Source organism: Panthera leo, chromosome B2, assembly GCF_018350215.1.
Source record: "Panthera leo isolate Ple1 chromosome B2, P.leo_Ple1_pat1.1, whole genome shotgun sequence".
Taxonomy (NCBI): Eukaryota; Metazoa; Chordata; class Mammalia; order Carnivora; family Felidae; genus Panthera; species Panthera leo.
Genome location: NC_056683.1, coordinates 114,415,379 through 114,432,163, shown reverse-complemented (window position 1 = coordinate 114,432,163; position 16,785 = coordinate 114,415,379). Strand labels below are relative to the sequence as shown.

Here is a 16,785-nt window from a genome sequence, read left to right as displayed (position 1 = left end):
AAGTTCAGGAGCCTCCTATGTCATCATCTGCACTGAAGCTTCAGAGATGCCCAAGCTCATTTCTTCCCCCTCTTTGTACATCATACTTCAGCCACCAATTGTCCTCATTTGAAGAAAGGAGGAGGTAGTGACCATTGCAGCAGAAGAGTGGGGAGTAACGACCTTCTTGGTCAGGTTGGAGGCAGCCAAAGGGGTGGCTGGCCTCAGCCTTGAATCTTAAAATTTAATAAGTTTTTAAAACATTTTAAATTATATTAACATGAATCATCAGCATTTGACAGTTTTGAATCTTCATTCAGTCTTCATTCCTTATTTTAAACATCACCCATGGGGGAAAAGTAATAAAATCTAGGCAAGCTTTTTTTTCTTACTAATTTATACCTAATAATATTTTCAACTTTAATATGAGCTTTACTCTTAGAATATGTATAGTCAAGGATTAAAACTTATGCCACTATAGACGAAGAGATGGTTCAGAGTTTTACATAATTAAAAATGAAAAACTCCATGCCAATTCTTACCATGAGCAAAAGTGTTAAAAATAGCTAAATTGAAGTCTGAAAAGGTTAATTTTATTTTGTAGATTAAATTTAATGAGGCGACCTGGGTGGTTTAGTCAGTTAAGCATCTGGCTCTTAATTTCAGCTCAGGTCACGATCTCATCGTTCAGTTTGTGAGATCAAGTCCCATGTCTGACTCTGCTGCGACAGTGCAGAGCCTGCTTGGGGTTCTCTGTCTCCCTCTCTGTCTCTGTCACTCCCCAGCTCATGTGCATGCGCAGACATGCCTATGCGCGCACTCTGTCTTTCTCAAAATAAATAAATAAACTTAAAAAATATTAATGAATTTAGCTAAGGTTTCCTGTAGCAAACACTTCTGGAGACTAAAAAGTAGCTAAATGACACTTTGAAACTTTATTGCAAATGTATACATATATTTCTATTGAAGATGAATTTAAAATGCTTATTGTTGAATTTGTTTTTCACTAATGCTTTGTTTTCAGTACATCTGCTTTCCCCATCCTCTGCTTATTTGAAAACTCCAAGACCTTTGATACTGTGATTGAATTCTGAGGGTCACTGGGAGCATGGAGAGCAAGAAGGACAACTAGATGATAGTGAATGCCTTGTTATACAACATCTATGCAATTATACTATGAAGGCTCACCAATTTTTCACCAGTAGTTTTTAACATTTCTTTCTTGTGAAAGCAATTCAAAACTGCCTGATCTATCCAAAGCCAAATTTCAGTAAAACCGAATCTTGGAATAAAATCTTGTAGTGTGGTACCTTCAAGCTTTAAATTAAATAACTACCAACTCCCCCACTCAGTTCTTTGCCTTGTACATCTTAAGAGGAGAGATCCAGTTTATACAACCCAGGTCTACAATGCAATTTTACCATCTGATACTTTGGCAGAGATGGGCAAGTGACTACCAAAATTCATGCTCCTCCTTTCATGGTGCTTAGTTCTTGGACAACAGTTTAATTCCCTATCCCACTTGCTTCTCCAAACACTATAGCATGTTGCTACTGGTGGGGTGTAAATAACATAGAAGGCGGGGATTGGAACAACCACAGATGGAAGGAGCCTTAGTCCTCTACTGATTGTGTAAAGGGAAACTACCATTGCTGAGAATATTGCAGGAAACATTACTGCAGCAAGAAGAAACTGCAATTGCATGAAGGCCTTCCTTAAATGTTTGGGTTTATTTTTTACTCTAATGCAAGTAAGTTTTCAAAAACATACATTTCATGTATTTATGTTTACTCTGCTTTTATATCTTTCAGATTCATTGAAGGGATTTAAAGCTAGTAATATTTTAATTATGTTTTAAGCTTGGTTCACTGCATAAGAGCATATCTGGAAAATTGAGATGATGTGGTTATTCAAATGTGTAATTATGGATTCTTTCTATTTTTTGCTTTGATAGGAGACCCTATAGCTGAGGAGCTGCAGCAGAATACCTCATCCGTGACTGGTAAGGCCAGATGAAGAGAGCTCACATAAGTCAATTTGCTAGTTTTCCCCATTAAATCATTGAAGATTTTCTTTTGAGATTTGTTTATTTTTCTGAATTTAAGAGCAACAGAGGCACCTGGGTGGCTCAGTGGGTTGGGAGTCTGACTTCAGCTCAGGTCATGATCTCATGGCTGGTGGGTTGCAGCCCTGCATTGGGCTCTGTGCTGACAGCTCAGAGCCTGGAGCCTGCTTCGCATTCTGTGTCTCCCTCTCTCCTTGTCCCTCCCCCGTTTGTTCTCGTTCTCTCTCTCTCTCTCTCTCTCTCTCAAAAGTAAAATAAATAAACTTTTAAAAATATTTCAAAAGAAAGAAAGAAAGGAAGGAAGGAAGGAAGGAAGGAAGGAAGGAAGAAAGAAAGAAAAGACCAGGGGCGCCTGGGTGACTAAATTGGTTAAGCATCCGACTTGGCTCAGTCGGTTAAGTGTCCGACTTAGGACATGACTCAAGTCATGATCTCATGGCTTGTGAGTTCGAGCCCCGTGACAGGCTCTGTGCTGACAGCTCAGAGCCTAGAGTCTGCTTCATATTCTGTGTCTCCCTCTCTTTGTGCCCCCCACCCCGGCTCGTGCTCTGTCTCTCTATCTCTCTCTCTCAAAAATAAATGAACATTAAAAAAATTAAAAATAAAAATAAAAAAGACCAACATATAAGGGTTTTAAAAAGGGAATACTATCACAACAGCAGCAAAGGAATGTATCTCGATTTGTAGATGAAAAGTGGACTTGAAGTAGCCTGGTGGCCTTATGAGTCAATAAAGATGCGTAAGAAAAGACAGTCCTTGATTGGAAGGACCAAAAAGTGTGGAATGGACACCCATAGGTAATCGTGACTTTCTTTAAGAGTATGTGTTATAACGACCTTTATATCTGATAAAATCATTATATCTTCCTTTATTCAATGAAAATAGTAGTTTTCTTCAAGCTTTTGTTTTTAAGGGCCTTACCTGAAGAGTTATCCAATCTGGGAAGAAAACTTAGAACAAGCAGGACAGCGTTTTGAAAGTCAGTAAAGTCGCTGATGAAAGGGGCTCTATCCCCGTTAACAAGCATCCGTGGTGGCAGGCCTTTCTGGAATTCATGTGTAATAATCAAAGTTGTAGGAAAGAGGGATGCAGCCAAGTATTCCACAGCCACACACCAATTTCTGCCAAAGTCTGCTTCTGGTTTAGAATAATACTCCAGCCTAAGAGACAAGTGGGAACATGTACAATTATAATTAGTCCACTCAAAATTTCAGCTTCATTGTTTTTTTTTCTAGTTTTAAGTTTTTATCTAAATTCTGATTAGTTAACATATAGTGTAATATTGGTTTCAGGAGTAGAATTTAGTGATTCATCACTCACATATAACACCCAGTGCTCATCACAAGTGCCGCCCTTAATACCCATCATCCATTTAGCCCAGCTCCCACCCACCTCTTCTCCAGCAACCCTCAGTTTGTTCTCCATACTTAGGAGTCTCTTATGGTTTGCTTCCCTCTCTTTTTTTCCCCTTCCCCTATGTTCACCTGTTTTGTTTCTTAAACTCCACACATGAGTGAAATCATATGGTATTTGTCTTTCTTTGACTGACTTATTTTGTTTAGCATAATATGTTGTAGCTCCATCCGTGTTTTTGTAAGTGGCAAGATTTCATTCTTTTTTATGACTAATATTCCATTGTATGTGTGTGTGTGTGTGTGTGTGTGTGTGTGTGCATGCCACATCTTCTTTATCCATTAATCAGTCAGTGCTCTTTCCATAATTTGACTAAAGATCATCTTCTGCCAATAAACTGATAATGTAGTTCTTAGTTTTAGAATGTGATGACTTGGGGCACCTGGGTGGCTCAGTTAGTTAAGCATCCAACTTCAGTTCAGGTCATGATCTCACGGCTTGTGAGTTCGAGCCCCACATCAGACTCTGTACTGACAGCTCAAAGCCTGGAGCCTGCTTCAGAGTCTGTCTCTGTCTCTCTCTGCCCCTCCCCTGCTCGTTTTCTCTCTCTCTCTCTCTCTCTCTCTCTCTCTCTCTCTCTCTCTCTCATATAAATAAACATAAAAAATTTAGAATGTGATGTTTTGAGCTGCTACCTTTGAAGATATGAATATAGGTAATTAAAATTTTGAACTTGCAAAGGACCATTTCATCAATTGTTTATATTTTATTTTGAATTTTTATCTCTTTTAACCACACTTTACACTTATAATTGAATACCATATAATGATCAGATAGATGTTAGATCATGACTAAGTAATACTCTTTAGAAATGTGCAGATAAAAATAAAAAGTTTGCTAGACTGAGATTCTTTTGCAACACTATTGATTTCCTGAAATGAGGAGGCCCCTGAAACATTGAGCATCCTAGAAAAGGTGACGTCTGATTTTCTAAATACATGGATTTTTCTCCTACTGGAGAAAGTATGCTAGGAAGCCAAAAGCTCTCACCTAATTGGGAAACACATTATTACAGTAGAAAAGTTAAGAGGGTAGTAAATAGTTTTAACTCAAGTCTCCCGTCCTCAATAGCTGTCTAAGTATAGTGAACAACTTGAACTTTGTTCTTTTAACAGAATCATTCCCCCTGTCTATTCCTTGCTTTGTTGTCTACACCTGTCTACACCTACATTCTCTTTCAAATCACATTAGATTTCACCTCCTTCACAAAGTTTCCTCCTCCTGTGTAGTCCCAAAGCACCATTTCATTCATTTATTTGAAAGCTATTTTCCCATTAAACTATTTTCTAATTTCTCTGTTTCCACAGCACATATGTAAGGATCATTAAATAGATAATGCTTGCATTATGTTTGTCAATGTTCAGTAAACCATAACATAACCCAGAAGAGAAAACTTCCTGTATGTGGCTCCCATGCTCATGGGCTCCTCTCTGTCTCCAACACCCAAAAGTAGAAGAGTGGGTTCAGTGCATCCTTGGTGAAAGAAGATCTTGGTTTGGATTTGCAGGTGACTACTTTTACTCACATGATACCTGACTGTGAAATAAGGATAAAAACAAGTGTAAATTCATAAGGATTTTGAGCAGTGGCCACAAGGCCCTAGGAACAGTGGATTAAATAAACTGCACAGGAGTCAGAAACACTAGGAAGGAGGTGAGGGTACCAATTCAAGACACAGAGGCATATAAGCAGAAGTGAAATTAAGTGGAAGCCTTTCAAATGATATAATTGAATGTGTTATTGGACAATTTATCTAAGAAGTCAGTTAAGATGTAGTGAAGTAAAAAAATTAAAATACACCTTAAAAGGCCCATTTTCATTTAAAATACAGATATGCACGCACCAGCCAATCTTAGGATTCAAGACCACAGAGTTTTGAGTATATGTAGACAATACAGAGGTCAGTATTGTTTCATGTATATAAAAACCCTAATATATTCTTTTGCCTAAAAAAGTAACACATGAGATTTGAAGGAAGTGCCCCAGTGTATAATAGATTGTGAACATGGCCCCAAATTTTCAAAACTCTTCATCTCTGTTTTTTGGTATATTTTTCCAGTGCTCCTTCTCTGCTACATTGGGAGGAGGTGGGAAGGAAAGAAGCATCACTCTCTGACTCCAGCTCAGTCAAAGGATTTGATTTGGCCAATAAGATATTAATCAACTTGACAGTATAAGTTTTGCAATATGTTTTCGCAATTTGGTTTCTCTCTTTTGCCATTCTGCCATCACTATGGGAAACACTCAAGTTTGCCTGCTGGAAAACGAGAGACACGTGGAGCAGAGCAGAGCTTCTCCATTCATCCCTGTGATGCTGATCAAAATCTAATAATATGATTTGAGCCCAGAAAAAATCAGCAGACCTGCCAGCTGAATCTCAAACATGTGAAGAATAAACACTGCTATATGACATTGAGGTTTAATAGTTATCAACTGTGCTACATTCTTGTAGAAAAAAACTAAACGAAATACAGGACAACACACCTAGTAAACTGTAGACTTTCAACAGCAAAAGTGAAGCTAAAATTTAATGGAGATATGTTTTCAAAAATCTTAAGTATTACCAGCCTAGATCTCTGTAATTGCCCTAAGCCTCAGTCAAAACTCATGATAGAATAAGAGTATTTTAAGAATGCAAATCATTTCTCATACAACAACAGTTCTGAATTGATTGGTGTATAAGTCCTAACAAACAAAGTAATCCAGGAAATAGATGTGGGAAACTGGAAATGGGTGATTCAACACACACACACACACACACACACACACACACACACGAGATAAAAGGAATCCAGTACAGTTATCAGAGACCTAAGAATCATATCTGACCACCTAGGCAGAGTAGAGCAAGTCAACAGTTCTGAAGGAAACCTCTTCAAGAAGAAGAAATTGATATAATCCTGGATGCTTTTGAACATTTTGAGAAGAAATTTCCTTGGTTTGGCAATTTGAAGTAATTAGTGTTGGGTACAATAGAAAAAGGATCAACTCTAAAGGGAATAAGATAACAAGAAAAAATAAATACTATCAGTTAAGTACATGTGATGTGAATAGTAATTAATAGTCAAAATAATGTAACCATCGAACACAGACCTAACCCAAATCACTAAACAATTGTACAGAGAAAGTGAGAAGTAGGAAGAATTTTTGTGGAGTGAGGGTAAGGGGAATGAGGTGGTAATTTTCTATGGTCATGAATAAAAGGATAATACCTAAATCTTCAAATCAGGAAATGTTTTAGAACTTTTCATTTTTAGAAATATAGTACCAAATACCAAAGTAACCAGTGGTTATGGTGGTATTCTCCCTAGATACAGCTGTTTCATTTCTGTATGTATTTTTGGTGGGCAAGATGACAAAACTTCATAAAACCAATTGACTCCTTAAATCATTGACATATAAGAAGTGGATAATATACAAACTAAAAATAATCCAAAACAAAAAATAAGAGAGAACAGCTGAATTCAATATATAAAATAAAGAAGGAAGGAAGGAAGGAAGGAAGGAAGGAAGGAAGGAAGGGAGGAAGGGAGGGAGGGAGGGAGGGAGAGAGAATGTCTGACAAATTCCAGAAGTAACCTTAGCAGCAGCTGCAGGAAAACTCTAAGGATTATCCACTGCTCTAACTCCTAGGATAGGGAGGTGCTGATCATACACACCTTCCTGCTAACCTACCTAAGAGGAATGGAGAAAAGGCATGAATGATATTTTGTTCACTTAGTTGTTCCCCTGTATGACTCATGTCTCCCAAGGATTTAAAGATTCTTCATAAAAGAAGTAAATATTATATTTTATTTCTGCTTCATTATACATTGAAAAGGTGGAAGCATATTTTTTCTTGTTTAATAGCTTTTAATATCTTTTCAGAAGGGAAGAAGCACTTTGGTAGTTACTGATCTCGTAAAACTAGGCCACATACATTGCAGGCAGTATAGTTTACACATAAGAGGATGAGCTATGGAGTCACAAGAAATTTAAATACTAGCTCTGCCATTCACTAGCTGTAAGATTTTAAGCAAGTTACTAAACAGCTCAACCATATACTCATGATCCAGAAAAAGGAGCTATTTTGAAGTGAGATATTATGTTAAGATACTTAGTGAAATTTCTTTTACTTATTGTACTTGAGAAATAGTAACTACTAAAAAAATTGATTTAAGAGAGTCATTTGTTGACATCTAAATAGAAGGTCAAGTAAGAAGGAGAGAATTTTAGAGAATAAAAAGAGTTAATGAAAACAATTTTCTTAGTATAATTAATGAGGAAAGTGCTTCTAACACTATCCAAAAAAATTCAGGTAATATGCTTGTGATCAAAATACTCATATAAATATTTAAAGTTATTCAAATTATTCACCAAAAAATTCATATGATCTATGATCTTGAAGCAGCTTTTAAATAAAGTTGGCCTGTTAAAAATATGATATTCTTTCAAATGTAGCTCCATTACGTAAACAGCAATAAATACAATAAGTTAAAATGTCTGAGACCACAAGAGACAGGAAATATACCTATAAGAAAAAAATTCCTATGATCTTGAATTTTAACTAAAGTCCTTTTATGTTTCAATAGGCACAAAGTTGCATTCTATAGTGATTTATCCTTGTATATGAACTGAAACATCTATAAATTTAAAAAGTAATCTAGAAAGATGACTTTTGCTATCAGTCACATCTTGAGGTTGGCAATTCCCGCCTGAAATCCTTGTCTGATCATCTCATTCCTATTTCCTGTCATCAGAATAGAAAAGCAGTTGAGTTACAACTTTTGTGGTGGCTGCAGCCTGAAATCCTATCACTGATAATGCCAAGGGAGAAAATCCCATTGCCCAATTTAATACCCAGTTTTTGAAGCCATACCAATAGGTAAAGGACGAAATCTGCTACTTAGGTGATTCATTTACCTTTACTGCCTGATGGAATCAGTGGGAGAGACAACCATGAAATAAGAGGTCCTCACACATTCCTTCCTGGATTAACCAGTCTACTTACACAATACCAAGGACCCTGATTTTTTTGTTCCTGTTTTTTACCATATCCAGACTTCTCCCCGCTATCTCACTCAAAGTGGTTGATTTCACTCCCAGATAGTGTCCACTTTGGGGTGTTTCTGTGAAAGTGTTTTTGAAACTTCCATTTTGAAATCAGTTGACAGAGTAAAACATATTTCCCTTCATAATGTGAATAGGCCTCATCCAATCAGCTGAAGGCATGAATAGAACAAAACATTGACCTTCCCTAGAGTAAAAGAGAATTCTTCTGGCTGATGGCCTTTAAAGGGGAACATAGGCTCCTTCTGGTTCTATAGCCGCTGTCAATCTTTGAACTTGAACTGGGAATCATTCACAAGTAAACAGAAATCATTCTTACACTTTCACATCTAGGTGTATAATAACTTCTAGATGTATATGTGCAGTGGCTTAATAATCTTTTAAGCTATCTTGTGCGCTAACCCTGATGGTAGTTGATCTTGTTCCCTAATTATGTACCTACCATATTATGTGTCTGTGGTCAAAATAATGAAGATAATTTATTTTCTTTTTTTATGTAGAGAAATTGGTTGTATGTTTTATTTTGTTTAATTGGCTAGTTGTTTCATTAGTTATTGGTTGATTAGTGCAAGATTTTTTTTCTCAAAATTTTGCCCCTTTCTTCATAAAACATTTTTTAGTCTAATCACTCTAAAATATTTAGGCCTCATCATTAAAGTACCCAATGGCTAAAATTGTTTAATAAGAAGATTGACAACCACTTTAGAAGAGTAAAAAGGCATAAATAAAGCAAAAAATCATTCGCCATATTAAATAGAAATGATTTGGGATCCATTCTTACCTATCTTCAAATATTTTGCCAGCATTTTCCAGGGTTGAGGCATGTGCAGCCCACAAGTACTTCAATAGGTCTTCGAAGCTACTAGAAGGATACTGTAAATGCTGTAGCAGAGGAGAAACTTTTTCGTATTTAAGAAAATATAACAATTCTTCTCCCTACAATTTCATCTTACTCCCATATATAATTTAGAAATATTCTACATGAGGAATTTTGTTTCTAAGAATTTTGGAAGATTTCAGTGACTAATACTCCATAGAGTATAATAAATATCTATTACAAATAGTAATATTGAATGCATCTATAAGAAATGAACTACAACAATTTTCCTGAGAGTCAGTATTTTATACTGGTCAAGAGGATTTTGTTTTTGGGTTGTTATTTGTTTTTCTGCTATCACAGTAGAAATTACCACAAAATTTTAAGATTAAGAAAAAGGGGAAATTTTTATTAGAATATTTAATTCAATCATATCTAAAAAGGTGAACTAATAATCTATAGAACTAGTAAATTTATCTTTTCATTGTGGATCTAAGCCTACATCTATGTTTAATCGGTTTGTATTTTGCTCATTGAATATTTGGTTTTGATTGCCACATAATTACTTAGTTCTACCAATATATGATCATTTGTTAATTCCGTTGAAATAAGTTAATTGACGGCTCTGAAAACCAACTCCATAATTGTATTTCTCCCAAGGGTTAACCCTTGATTGACATGAAGTTTCAGTTAACCAGAATCATCTTTTCATTCAGTAGGATATCTTTTGTGCTCTCACATTTATGTATAATTTATTTGAAACGTGTGGATAGACTTTGTGTTAATACTGTATTGGTTCAGAGGGTATTAATGACCTGTAGTGCCCTGTTGCAATATTATAATATAACTTGCATAATAATTTACATTTTTATACCTAAGAAAATATTATATAATGCACACAAATAAACCTAGACAAAAAGCATTACACAAAAAAGGACATTCTCTTACCACCTCCTAAGAAAAGAAATTATAAAATTTAAAACAGCAACCTGGTAAAAGGCATTCCACTTGCTCATTATTTCAGGAAAGGATGACTGACAACTAGAAACATTAAGACAGAAATTTGTCTGATCCTTGGGTGGTGGCAAAAGGATGACTTCGTCTGATGATATCCCCATTATGCCAGAATCAACCGCAGCAAGGAAGGGTAATGCGCATAGAAAATAATTCATATCTATAGGAGAAAAATACTTATTATTACCACAAGCACTAACAAAAGGTGATAGACAATATTTTTAAGTAATCTGCAAACGAATAAGCAAAACTTCACAGATCCAGAAAGCTAAAAGTTAATCACTAGCAAAAAGAAAAAAAATTGAAAATCCCCCTAAGGATCACCTACATAATTAAACATGTTTTTGTTAATAACCCTACAATCATAAATAAACAGAGACTCATGCAGTTGCCTTTAATATTTTAAATAAAATTAATCTTAATATTTAATATTAATTTAATACTATTCAATATTCTCTTTTTTCAAAACATTAGGTAAAAAAAGGAAGAAAGTTATCTACTTGTGCACAGAATGATACACCTCTAACTGAGGTTTTATCATAAAATGTAATTTTTTTCTAAAACATTTTAATGTGAGTATAGTGTTGACATTTTGTGCTTTGTATTTAGCCAAGTTTAATGTGCAACCATGGTATCACAAAGTCTTTGTTTTTAGGTCTTAAAGCAAACATCTTGGATAAGTGTTGACAATGAATCTTTGGATAATTAAATTGACAAATGAATGGAGGTTTTTTTTTATTTCTTTCTAAATATAACCTACTCCAGCAGATTCAGACATTATAATTTGGATGGCTATAAAGCTTACACTGATTCTCACTGGTGATGCAGAACATTTTTTATCATAGACACTCATTAATGAATGTAGTTCTCTGCCCCAGTGGAGCAGCTGATACTCCAAACTACTAAATCAATCTAAGAATAAAGAAGCCTGAAATCTAGTGCTGGGGCCACGACTACTTGTGTGTCTTTGCAAAGAACAAGTCGGTGCTGTATTAGAAAAATATGTAAAGGTGTATGTGATGTGTGTCACTCTAAGAAAGTGAAACTTAATATATTCTTGTTTCTAGTTATTGGGAAATACATCTAAGGAATTGTGTATAAATTAATTGTATTACTAAAGCATAAAATAGAATGAAAGAATTAGAAAATACCTTCTAATTATTTTACTATTAAATATCTGGTTGGAATTATATTCATAATAAATAAATAATTATCTGGTTGAAGCCTTAGATTTCTCATTTGATAAATTGATTTGTGGTAGATCACTCTGACATGTTTATGGTTTAAAAGTCAAACACATTTGGTTTGAACAAAATGAGAAAAAGCCTTATTTCCTTCTTCCCTCATTTCTCATCCTTCCTCATTCTGGAGACTCCCTCTCACTCATGGGATCTCCCACCTCACTTGCCAGTGCTGGACTTTCAGGAGCTGTGGTCCTTTGCAGATCCTTGTTTTAGTCCTTCTATTAAAGGTGAACATGTCTTAAGGAATCATTATTGACATTATGGCTGTTAAATTCTAGAATGTGGCCTAAGGGCCACAAGGTACATGATGAAATAGATTCCTTCTTACAAAAGAATAGTATTGTTTGGTCTCTGTCCCTAAGATTTTAGGTTGAATACTTTCCTTGGGGGAAGGTTTTTACCTGTTTTGCCATTTAAATGAACCTACCAGCCCACCAACTGTCCACAGAGATACACAGAAGATCTCCAGATTCATAGCCACAGTCTTTCCTTCGTCTAGGATCAGCTAATCTTCCTAGAAAAGAGAGGGTGCAGGGATTATTTATTATATGCTAGTGTTAATTCTTGAATATCAATAAATATTTTGCTTTCATTTTGTCTCTTTCTTTTTCATTGATCTTCAACGACTCTCTCCTGCTCACTCCCACATTCCTTTCCTTTTCCTGTCCCTTTCTTAAACACACACACACACACACACACACACACACACCCTACACTCAATCACATGTTCCTACACCATGCTGTTTCCAGGTCTGTCCTTTGGCTTAATATTAGAATAGAATGGACCTAACTAAACATTGGAATTTTTTTTAACTGGGCATTTATTTTCAATATGCAACCAAGCCTGAGAAACACTTCATTAGCTCATTCTTTTATTTCCTAGTAGATTTCATTTCTATTTCTGCAGTAAAATTTCATCCAGATTTCAAGTCTGTTTAAATTCATTTTTTCCTGATTACTCCAGCTGACTCCACAATGCCCCTTGTTTTGCACTTTTAACTTTTATCCAAAAGCTGTTGTTCATTATGGAAAGAGCCTAAGTGTCCATCAACTGACAAATGGATAAAGAAAATGTGGTTTATATATATAATGGAATACTATTTGGCAATGAGAAAGAATGAAATCTGGCCATTTGTAGCAACGTGGATGGAACCGAAGGGTATTATGCTAAGTGAAATAAGTCAGGCAGAGAAAGACAGATACCATACGTTTTCACTCATATGTGGATCCTGAGAAACCTAACAGAAGACCATGGGGGAGGGGAAGGAGGGAAAAAAAAGTTACAGAGAGGGAAAGAGGCAAACCATAAGAGACTCTTAAATATTGAGAACAAAAACTGTTGTTCATTGTTTTCCATTTAATTTCTACTATCTTTTCCTGTTTCAGTTGTGTTGTGAATTGTCTGAAAGTACTTATTCACACCCCACCTTCCCACCGTTGTAGCAAATACTGGATACTTACAAGCTCATCAATGGATGAGTTTAGTCAGGCTTGGTTCTGAGGTGCGAATGCACTGAAAGAATAAAAAGGGCATTAAACTACCAGCCCGTTTAGACTTTTCTCCCCTGAGGCTGGCCTGCCTCCCATAGTAGACGTTATGTTAGTGATGTCTCCTGGGCCAGGGTTGCTTTGACCCCAAGGAAAGCTAGATGAACAGGAGTAGCTTTGGGTCTCAGGACATTTCCTGACAAAAATGGATGATTTACCAACCTCAGTGACTCCTGAATATGACCACTGCTAAGACCTAAGGTAAACTGTTATCTCCCTGTATTTTTTCCCATCGGAATAAAACAAATTTCTTTATTGGTGCTGTTAACTGTATGGAGCAGGCAGGAGACACCACTCTCTTTTATGAGCTTCTTCTTTCAGCCACAACAAAAATGTCTTTTTAATTTGTGAACCCTTGGCCCACAACATATCTCCTAATTAAACACGAGAATGTATCTTCAGGAGGAATCAATAATTTGCAGAGAAATATCCTCATGAATGAGACATCACACCCTGTCTATATGTCCTTTCTTCATGTAGAGGTAATCACAATTGGAACTTTAAAAAATGCAAGTTAATTTGACCTCGCCTTCTGTTTTGTTTTTTTTTTATTTTTTTATCCCACCCCCTTTTTTTTTTTTTTTTTTATCTTGCCTTCTGTTTTTAATGTATAGCCTTTTGGCTGCTTTGTTCATCTACGTGCTTAGGATGGTATCTGGCACCTCGTGGAATTTCAATAAATACTTGTAGAATATTCAATAGATTTGATATGAAGTCTTTTTTTTTTAATCTGCAACTATACCTTATTCTTCACTGTGGTTTCTAGTCAAAACAGAAAACACATAAAAGAAGGATTTATGGAGAAGAAGAAGTAGAGAAATATGATTATGAGGGGGACAGAGGAAAGAGAAAAGAATCAATTTTCAAAAACATGGTATGGTATATACGGAGTCCTATTTCCCACATGGTTATATTGGTAGATCATTAGGATGAAAACAAGAGTCATTCTTACCTGTTCTAAATTGCCAGCCATTCTGGAGAGGTAATCCCCATAAAATATTTTGTTCATTGTCTGGTACAAAGTTTTCAAAATAACTGGCTGTCTTGTTCACTAGGATTTTATACATCCCCATTCTCTCAGAGTATACCCAGGGATCGATAATGTACTTTCCATTCTCTACCCTGTAGTCACTGAACTGACCAGGACTCTTCAACCACAGGGGGGGATACAGATCTGAGAAGTCAGATCCTGCTAAAGAAACACAAAAGAAATAAACTAGTACCCCGGCCCAAGGAGGAAGGAAAGCCATTGCTCCAAAGCTGCAGATTGAGATTGTGGCAAGACTTTTATAGGGAAATGGAGGAATGATTTTTTTTTTTTAGTGCAGGACAGTCTTCCTGGAATAAAAGCTATGTTATTCTCTCTCATTTATGGCAAGGTATGCTGTGTGACTAAGTTCTGTCCAATTGATAGGAAGCCAAAATGTGATGTTGCAACTTTTAGGAAACCTACTTAAATGACAGTTTGTCCTTTCTTATTTGTTCTTTCTTCCTTCTGCTGGCTGGGATAACTTGATGCTGACAAACCCTCTTAGATTATGAAGTAGCAAGAAGGGTGGCAGAACAATAACATAGAAGAACCTAGGTCTCTGACATTCACAGAGCTCTAGACTACCTACTTTCCGACTACTTTTGCTAAAGTAAAAATGGAATTTTATCTTCTACAAGACAATTCTTTTTTGGCAGGATTTGTTGCTACCTGGAGAACCTAATCTGAACTGACACTCTAATTATGTCTTTTGGTATCTCTCTTCCTCATTTTCCTTCCTTAACAGTACTGTAGAAATAGTGTTACATACTCCTAAATCCACTAATTATCACTGTTTCGAGTTGTTTGCAGTTTGTGTAAAGGAAAATTTGGATAAGATTATTGAGAAGAAATTTTGTATTTGAATTTGAAGCACAAACACTAAAGCAATTCAGTGTATGTTTGTGTTTGAGGCACATGCATACATGCAATAATACAAATTCCAAAAGATCAATATGAGATGAGTGCTAACATCCTAATTTATAATACGGACACCGAGGCTGATCAGGTTCAAGGCACTGACCCAAAGTCACGGGATGCAGATGGAAAAACCTGATCCCAGGTGTGCCTGAGGTTAAAGCCAAGGATTTTGTAGGCTATGCTATACCATGCCACAAAATAATAATGCAAATAGTATTATAGAAAAAAAAAAGTATTTATTTAGGAAAGAGATTGTGTTTAAACAACTCAGCATTTTATTCATGTCAAGGCATTTGTCAGGATTCTTTGCCTATAATGCTGATCAAAGGTAGAGGGGTGCCCAGATGGCTTGATCGGTTAAGTGTCTGACTTTGGCTCCGGTCATGATCTTGTGGTTCACGAGTTCGAGCCCTGCGTTCAGCTCTGTACTGACCGCTCAGAGCCTGGAGCCTGCTTCAGACTCTGTGTCTCCCTCTTTCTGCGCCTTCCCCACTCATATTCTGTCTCTCTCTCTCAAAAATAAATAAAAATAGTTTTTAAAAATTTAAAGAAAAGAAAGTGTTAAATGACAAATGGTTGTGAAAACTGCCAGAAAATTAAAGCCAGAAGACATGTATCCTCATTTCAACCTTGCACTAGCAGTGTGAACTCGGAGACTCTTAATCTAATTTTTTTTCTGCAAAACAAGAATAATAAAACCATTCTCTGTTTCTGCACAGTCATTGGGAAACTTAGATGAGAAGACACAGACAAAAAGAATGAGTATAAAACCATGAAAAACAAAATCACAAGGCCATTTTTATTAGAATGAAACACCAATTCATTCTTAGAATTATTCACTATGTTAATAGAATCAAAACTCAGAATTAAGTACTCCAGTAGAAACAGGAATATTTTCCTTAATAGCTTTGACATTCTCCCTCCTTTGATAATGCAAGTCCATAATCTCACAAACCAAAGTGTGAGATCATGACCTGAGCTGAGTTCAAAAGTCGGACGCTTAACTGACTGAGCACCCAGGAACCCTAACTTTTAATTTTTTTTTTAATTTTTAAGTAAAAACTTTTAGGAATTTTTATTTAAGTGTATATACTTCCTTCTAAGCGTTGATTTACTTGCAATCTTGATGTGTTATGCTTATTTTCATTGAATAAAAATCCTTTCTAATTTACATTATGCTTGCTTCTTTAGCTCATGAGATATTCAAAAGCGTGTTTTAAATTTTTTAATATTTGGGACGATATTCCAGGTATCTTTTTTCATTAATTTTTAATTTAGTTCTGTAGCCCCTGAATGAGTTATTGTAAATAAAATATATTACATACTTTAAGTCCTTCTATATATCAAGACTTGATTTTTTTTTTTGATGACCATATGGTCTATCTCAGAGAATACTTCAATGGCACTTGAAAAGAACGTATGTTCCTTCAGTGCCGAGTGCACTGAAAAGTACCTCAGCAGCAGCATAACCACGTGTACCTTAATGCTAAGAACTTCTGTTTGTTCCTCCACCCAGCTCACTAAATGTCCCAAGTGTAAAAACAATGCCATGATTATTCATTGAAAGACCTGGGAGATATGGCCTAGGAATTCTGTATTTCTCTGTTAAGATACCAAATCTGTCTTCTTGTTATAGAAATGTTGAGTCCCTTTTTCCTTCTGGTCTGGGAACAGTTCTTTAAAAACACATGAATCAAGGCAAGCTCCT

The 16,785-nt window shown here is 35.8% G+C and overlaps 1 protein-coding gene across 1 annotated transcript; it reads right to left on the bottom strand.

Moving 5' to 3' along the window:
- Window positions 1-87: 87 nt before the first annotated feature.
- Window positions 88-14,379, bottom strand: LOC122220759 (protein LEG1 homolog). The gene is made up of 6 exons (XM_042940414.1): window positions 14,082-14,379; window positions 12,009-12,095; window positions 10,313-10,497; window positions 9,288-9,388; window positions 2,966-3,204; window positions 88-215 (listed from the first exon to the last, which is right to left on the bottom strand). Exons 1-6 carry the CDS (start codon window positions 14,377-14,379, stop codon window positions 88-90), a joined length of 1,038 nt encoding a protein of 345 aa, XP_042796348.1.
- Between the last annotated feature and the right edge of the window lie 2,406 nt (window positions 14,380-16,785).

Coding starts and splice junctions, on each gene's coding strand:
- LOC122220759 (XM_042940414.1), bottom strand. CDS start 14,379: ATGGCTTTCCTTCCTCCTTGGGCCGGGGTACTAGTTTATTTCTTTTGT. Junction 10,498..12,008: donor TGTGGACAGTTGGTGGGCTG/GTAGGTTCATTT, acceptor TTTCTCCTATAG/ATATGAATTATTTTCTATGC. Junction 216..2,965: donor CAGATTGGATAACTCTTCAG/GTAAGGCCCTTA, acceptor TTAAATTTTAAG/ATTCAAGGCTGAGGCCAGCC.